This window comes from Dasypus novemcinctus, chromosome 14 (genome assembly GCF_030445035.2).
Source record: "Dasypus novemcinctus isolate mDasNov1 chromosome 14, mDasNov1.1.hap2, whole genome shotgun sequence".
Taxonomy (NCBI): domain Eukaryota; kingdom Metazoa; phylum Chordata; class Mammalia; order Cingulata; family Dasypodidae; genus Dasypus; species Dasypus novemcinctus.
The window spans coordinates 23,468,211-23,475,908 of NC_080686.1; the positions used below are offsets into that span (position 1 = coordinate 23,468,211).

At 45.7% G+C, this 7,698-nt stretch overlaps 1 protein-coding gene across 5 annotated transcripts in view; it reads left to right on the forward strand.

Annotated features, from left to right (window-relative positions):
- The window catches only part of CHD7 (chromodomain helicase DNA binding protein 7), a 195,384-nt gene extending 188,069 nt beyond the window's left edge, over positions 1-7,315 (forward strand). For 3 of the 5 annotated variants that reach the window (XM_058275557.2, XM_058275558.2, XM_058275560.2), the window contains 4 exons: positions 2,337-2,558; positions 4,003-4,143; positions 4,332-4,436; positions 6,254-7,315. In XM_058275557.2, coding sequence (XP_058131540.1) covers positions 2,337-2,558; positions 4,003-4,143; positions 4,332-4,436; positions 6,254-7,171 — 1,386 coding nt within the window. In that variant the 3' untranslated portion in view covers positions 7,172-7,315. The remainder of the gene's footprint in view (positions 1-2,336; positions 2,559-4,002; positions 4,144-4,331; positions 4,437-6,253) is intronic. The other 2 variants (XM_058275559.2, XM_058275561.2) reach the window with 2 other exon arrangements.
- Positions 7,316-7,698: the final 383 nt, after the last annotated feature.

Consider the following 7,698-nt stretch of genomic DNA (forward strand, 5'->3'; position numbering starts at 1 on the left):
CTTTTAAAAAGGTTGCTTAATTAGTACTCAATCTCCTCGCCATGTGGATTTGAAACTTGAGTGGCCTCTGTGGTCCTGGAGCATGTCAGGCTGCCTCGGGCAGAAGGACACGGCGTGGGAAACACGTTTGAAATTCAGGGGGAGAGCATCCTTCACTTCAGAGTGCTTTTCCTTATAGTTTTACCATTTGTCTGTTTTCTCTTTCTTGAACCTAAAGAAAGCTCAGGAACTCCAAAGGGTAGGAAAAGGCCTGGCTGAGTCGAAGCCAGCCCAGAAATGGCAGAATAGCATTCACTGACATTTCTCTGCCCTTGGTGGGCTCTAATTAAAACAGGAGCAGCCAGGTGGTTAAAAGTAAAATTTCAAAATTGATTAACAATTCATCAGTCGTAATAAGGGTCAGTTTCGTTGGTCACGTGATTGCATTTAGAATCTGGTAAAAATACGCCTTGTAGAGTCTCAGTGGTGACAGCTTATTCGATAGGTTTAAATGTCGCTTCTAGGCATGTGGTCCTCAAACCTGGTTGTCTCACCTGTGATTGGTCTTCCTGCTTGAAACTGATCAAAAAAGCCTTTCCCCATAAACATAAACAGCCTGCCGAGTTTCTGCAGCTGATGCGTTTTCTCGTTCACTATGTATTTGGCATTTGGGTCACAGCACACACTTGTCTGCAGACCAGGCGTTGGGAATCAGTAGTCGGTGGCCCCCCGGCACGATTTTCCTAGTGCACGTATAAGCCCTGTATTAAACTTCAGGCTGACTTGACTCATTTCCCATATTTTAAGCTGTCACTAAGAATTTATTCTTTTTCCGAAGTTCCATTTAGCAGCCCCACTCAAGTCCAAGAGAACCCCTAACAGATGTTAGTGACTGTCCTTTCGAATTTCTGTTTTTCCTGCCACGTGCTGGAATTTAAGGACTCCCCGTCTGGTGTCGTGGAGGGTGCTGTGCAGGCACTGGAAGTAGAAGGAAACACTGATAGGTCTGTAAATCCCCTGAGCAGGGAAGAGGTGCTGACGGCTGCCAATGTCACTTGTACAGAACAGGCCGAACGCTAAGCTCTGGCTTCACGTCAGCACTTGGACTGGAGGCCATCTGGGACTGCCGCGGGAAGGAAGGGTATTGGGATCGTGTGCTCAGCAGCATCGGTGGAGCTGAGATCCCCCGCACCAGGTGCTGGGACGCAAACAGAAAGGCACTTGAGTACACAGTCTTCACGGTGGGGGGCAGATAGATATGTCACGGTGCGTCACTGTGGAGGGTGTGTTGTGACCGAGGCCTGCCTAAGAGCTTTGTGAGCCCAAAGGAGGGTGCACACGACCCAGGAAGGCTGGGGGTGGAGGGCAGGTGGAGGGAGAAACAGATGAGGAAGTTTCACTGAGATGGTCATACTTGGGCTAGGTTTTGAAGATTGAGTGGGAGTTGGCCATTTGAAAAGGTTGGGGTAGGGAGGGAGAAGGGAGAGCCCTCTGGTGTTCAATGACCCAGAAGTTATTGGCTGAGGAACTTGGTGAAGAGTGAAGGTTCAGCAGAGATGAGCTTGGAGCCAAGGCAAGGGGCATATCACAGAGGGCCTCGACTGCCCTGGATTTTATCCTGAAGGTGTTGGGGATGAAGTTATGTAAGTAATTTCCAAAGAAGAGTGATGTGGTGTCATTTTTTGAACTGAACAGAGCAGCATTTTAGAAAACCGGCTCCATAGAACAGCATGGAGGCAGGATGGGAGAAGGGCGGGACTCAAATCAGGAACACAGCTTAGAAAGTTTGAGGAGTGATGAAGGCTTGACCCATGGCAGGAGCCCTCGGGGTAGAGAAATGGGCTGATTTTATGAAAGATGTCTGGAGGTTGAGATAATAGAGTTTGAAGACGAGTGGCTGGGTGCCGATGGCAAAGTCTAAACCTCAGTTGGGGTTCATCTTATGCCATGCAAATCGAACACAGAACATTGCCCTACCCACAAGATTGTCCTTTGCACAGAGTGCCGATAACGTCCCTACAAACTAGCTTTTGGAACAGTCCTTTGATTATCAGTTATCTTTAACTCTGTTATGCAAGGATCCACAAAAGGCACAGGTCAAGTCCTGATGACTCGCTTAGGGTTTCAGCGGGTGGAGATGGGATGGCCTTTGGGTTTTCTAACTAATTCTGAAGTCTACAGTGAAAATAGTAGTAGAAGTCATTCAGTAGCTGTTCTCAAACTGGCATTGCTTCAGGAAACTTTTTTCCCCTTGTAGTCAAAGACCCATGACATTAGTATAGCACGTTCTTAGACTTAGGACACTGTCGCAACGTCTCTCTTGACATGAGAATCAAACCCTTGTCAACTTTCCGCAGGAGGATGCGGAGGTGACCAAAGCTTTTGAGGAAGACATAGAGACCCCGCCAACAAGAAACATTCCTTCTCCTGGAGAGCTGGACCCAGACATGCGGATCCCCGTGATAAATCTAGAAGACGGAACTAGGCTGGTGGGGGAAGATGCCCCTAAAAATAAGGATTTAGTTGAATGGCTTAAGCTGCATCCTACTTACACTGTTGATATGCCAAGTTATGTACCAGTAAGTATTACAAAACTTGGCGTGAGAAAGCATCTCTCTTCCACACAGTGTAGAAATCCCTCCACCTCTCACTTGAATGTCTCCTCTGAGTCTTTGGCAGTTTTTCATCATCGTAGATCACCATAGCTCCTACCTGCGAGAAACGAGGTTCAGCTCTGCCCTGCTGAAGGATGGCCTTGAGTTATCTGAAGACAATTATCCCGCATCTCCTTAATTTTCCCTTTTCCCACCGCACAACCGTGACTTTCTCAGTTACTCTTTGTATGGCACAGTCCCCAGTGGTCTTGTTTGGATAGGCTTCTTAAATGTTCCTTAATTGGTCTCTGGACAAGGTGTGACCAGCATAGAGCACTATGAAGCCATTACGTCCTGACATTTGGCCACTTGATGCAGCCCAAGACTTTATTAGCTTCTTTTTAAGCAACTAAATAGCACTTATGCCTTAATTAAACATTAGGCAGTTAATATCGGCCGATGATTTTGCACATGAACTATTTGCTAGCTGGCAGCGCAGGTCTGTTACTTCCTGTACATCTCTGGGTGATTTTAAAAAACGCAAATGTAGAATTTTGCTTGTTATTTTATTGAATTCAGCCTCGTGTAACTGCCCACCTGAATGCCTGCCCTCCCACACAAATTCTTTTATCTGTTGTGTCTTCTCATAGACAGTTTTCTGTCACTAAATGCATTGTTATCTCTATGTTCATTTTTTTTTTAAAGATTTATTTTTTATTTATTTCTCTCCCCTTTTCCACCCCTCACCCCCAAGTTGTCTGCTCTCTGTGTCCATTCACTGCATGTTCTTCTGTGTCTGCCTGTATTCTTGTCAGCAGCACTCAGCATCCATGTCTCTCTTTATTGCGTCATCTTGCTGCATCAGCTCTCCGTGTGGGCGGCACCATTTCTGGGCAGGCTGCACTTTATTTCGCACTGGGCGGCTCTCCTTACGGGGTGCACTCCTTGCTCGTGGGGTCCCCTACACGGGGGACACCCCTGCGTGGCAGGGCACTCCCTGTGTGCATCAGCACTGTGCGTGGGCCAGCTCCACACGGGTCAAGGAGGCCCGGGGTTTGAACCGTGGACTTCCGTGTGGTAGACGGACGCCCTATCCATTGGGCCAAATCTGCTTCCCTCTATGTTCATTTAAGTTATTAATTAGAAATTAGTAAAGACAGCGCAGAAAGTTTCCTTTAAAGATAACCATAATTTGGTTAACATTTAAAGAAAAACCTTTTTGGGATTATTGATAGACAAAAGGAAAAGCACACTCTCAGCCTGCATGTTTATTTGATTCCTTAATGCACTGAGGGGGAAAAGTAGGAGTTTTTCTTTTGGAGGAAAAGTAAGATTTCTAGAAATATCCATAGTAGTTGAAAATGACTGCTGTTTTCATCATTTACATAGGAAAGAATAAGTATACTAAACACATTTTTTTTTTTTTTAGAAGAATGCAGATGTGCTGTTCTCCTCGTTTCAGAAACCGAAACAGAAACGACATAGGTGTCGAAACCCTAATAAATTGGATATAAACACTTTGACCGGAGAAGAAAGGGTGCCTGTTGTCAATAAACGCAATGGGAAGAAGGTAAAGTGCGGGGAAGCAGAGTTGATCTCTCTGTGACTTCTGATCCCACAAAGAAGCATCCCCCCCCACCCCTCCACACACCCCCCACCATCATTTGTAAGGGAAAAAAAAAACATGTTTTTTCAAGACTATACAGAGATATGAAGAACCTGGGGTTCCTTTAATTGTTTACTGGTGTCTTTCCCCAGATGGGTGGAGCCATGGCCCCGCCAATGAAGGATCTACCCAGGTGGCTGGAAGAAAATCCTGAATTTGCAGTTGCCCCAGACTGGACTGGTATTGTCAAGCAGTCTGTAAGTACAGACCCCACGTTTCCATCACGGAGGGTCCCCACAAAATGGTTCTCCTGCGTTTTCTCTCTTTTCTGTTGCTCATTAATTGTTCAACTTTAGCTCATTCTTATCTTTAAAAAATTGACATAATACATCAATCTCATGTATCCTCTCATACATTTCATACCTCAACACGTCATTAACCCAGTGCAGATTAATCTGTCAGCCTTGATTAGAAGGACTATGTAGAAATAGCCACAGTTTTGGAGGGCGCCTTGCTTCATACAGGTAAGCCTATTTACCAGCCTGCCTGTGGAACAGAATTTATGGGGATGAAGAGCGTTAAGATTAACTGTGATTTCTGATTTTGAAACAAAAAATACAATTCTGCCTAAAATGTGTTTTTTAACCCCATTATTTTATTTTTTATTTTTTACCTTGTTTTAAAATTTTTTTACACTTTTTTTACACTTTTTTTATTAAAGTTAATAGATCACAAAGAACGTTACATTAAAAAACATACAAAACATAAGAGGGTCCCATATACCCCACTCCCCACTCCCCCACCCCATCATTTTTGTAAATTGTATTTTTTTGAAGATATATACATCACACACAAAAAAATATTACAATAAAAAATATAAGAGGTTCCCAAATACCCCCTAACCCCCACCCCACTCCTCCCGCACCAGCAGCCTCCCCATCACTGTGGCACACTCGTCACACTCGGTGAACACATTTTGGGGCACTGCTGCACCACATGGATAATAGTTTAGTCTGTAGTTCACACTCTCCCCCAGTACATTCAGTAGGTTATGGCAGGTTTTATTTTTAAAATTTTTAAAATCAGTATGTTGATGGGCTGGTTCTTTTGTTTGTTTAAATTATTTTTCAATAAAATGAACTTTTTTTTCCTTGGTGTATAGTTCTGTGAATTTTAACACATGTAGATTCATGTAACCCACCGCCTTGATCAGAATACAGAACAGCTCCATCCCCCCTTCCCCAATTCCCTGTACTTTCCTTTATAGTCTCCCCCACTCCTTCACTCACCCCCATCAGCCACTGGCCTGGCCTCCACCCTTCTAGTTTTGGTCTTTTTGAGACCATCACAGAAATGAAAACATCCAATATGGAACCTCTTAAGCCAGCTCTTTTCACTCAGCATTATGCCCTAAAGAGTCATCCAAGTTGTTGCATGTATCAAAAGTTCATTCCTTTTTTTGGCTGAGGTACCATTCTTCCATTGAAGGGCATTTAGGATGTTTTCAGATTTGGGCAGTTATGAATGGATGTGCTATAAACATCCTTGTGCAGGTTTTTGATGCAAACAAAAGTTTTCATTTCTGCAGGGGCAATACTAAAATTTAGCTTCACTTAACTAAATTTTCCATATTTCTCAACTATTTTCTGATGCATTATTTCTTGAGTTAATCAAGACTGAAGATAACTCTGATATTCCTCACTTTTAACAGTTTTTCTGCTGAAATTCAGTGTAACTCATTGAGTTAATGTGATGCTAAAAAACATTATTTTTACTTTCAGAAGTTTTATCATTGAGTTTTTAGAATGGAAGCAATAGCTTATATATTTCCACTTAGAAAATCATCTTTTGGTTCATTGCAAAGGCCCACATTAAGACTTTAAATTCAGGACACCTTGGGAAAATGGGTCATTGATTTGCCCCAAGAAGTAAAAGATAGGTTAAATGTCAGGTGTTTTTTAAACTCCTCTGTTTTGGGTATCGAGTGGCGCTCCGACATCAGTCATCAGTCGAAACTTAAATTTCCTTCCACGACTTTTCATGAAGCCATGGCCTGCCCCTTTCTCTGCTCCAGGGCTTTGTTCCAGAGTCGATGTTCGACCGGCTGCTCACTGGGCCTGTGGTGAGGGGAGAAGGCGCGAGCAGACGAGGAAGAAGGCCCAAAAGTGAAATCGCCAGAGCGGCCGCCGCCGCCGCCGCCGTGGCCTCCACTTCGGGAATCAACCCTCTGCTGGTGAACAGCCTGTTTGCTGGAATGGACCTCACGAGCCTCCAGAACCTGCAGAACCTGCAGTCTCTCCAGCTGGCCGGCCTCATGGGCTTCCCGCCAGGCCTGGCGACAGCCGCGGCCGCGGGCGGCGACGCCAAGAGCCCGGCCGCCGTGCTGCCCCTGATGCTGCCGGGCATGGCCGGCCTGCCCAGCGTGTTCGGGCTGGGCGGGCTGCTCAACAGCCCCCTCCCCGCGGCCGCCGGGAACACCGCGACTGCCCCGGGTCAGGGGGAACCGGACGACGGCGCCCCGAAAGGCGACGAGAAGGGCAACGAGATGGAAGACGAGAACAAAGACTCTGAGAAAAGCACAGCTGCTGTTTCGGCTACTGACCCCGCAAATGGATCTGTTGGTGCTGCTACTGGCCCGGCCGGCCTGCCCTCCAACCCGCTGGCCTTCAACCCGTTCCTGCTGTCCACCATGGCCCCCGGCCTCTTCTACCCGTCCATGTTCCTACCTCCAGGACTGGGAGGACTGACGCTGCCCGGCTTCCCCGCGCTGGCAGGACTCCAGGGCGCCGTGGGCTCCGGCGAGGAAAAGGCTGCCGACAAGGCCGAGGGGGCCGCCTTGAAAGACGAAGAGACCCTCGAGGGCAGCGATGCTGAGGAGAGCCTGGACAAAACCGCAGAGTCCTCCGTCCTCGAAGACGAGCTCGCGCAGCGGGAAGAGCTGGACTCCCTCGACGGGGGCGACGACGCGGAAAACAACGGAAATGACGAATAGCCAGTCCCAGTTCCCGTTCAAGTGTTTAAAACTTTTGACAAGTGGTAGTCCTACTGTTTACACTCACAGTTAATGTTCATACCTAGTTTTATAAGCTGTTCTGTAACATAGTGTAGCAAAAAGAAAAAAGAAAAAAAAGTCCAAGTCATGTTATACAGGTGTGTCAAAAGGTATCTTGGTCATTAAGTATTGTGCAGTGCATTATTTATTATCCCTAGGAGAGATGAAATTTGCGAGGTGATCATGTCTTTTTTAAGGAAACTTACATAATGCTCTGCTTTTTTTTTTCCTTTTGGTACCATTGGTATTATAATAAAAGAGCAATTTGTGACTGGGTGGCACGAATGGAAGGAAGTGCTGCTTCAAGGAAGTATGAAGTTATGTATTTAATTTTTAAATTTTTTTTTTGCTGTGAAGGTCAAGATGAAATTTACCATACATATCATACTTGCTCTTTTTTTTTTTTTTTTTCCTTTTTGACTGTATGGGGGTTCCCACACTTGCTCATACACACACATCCATACACT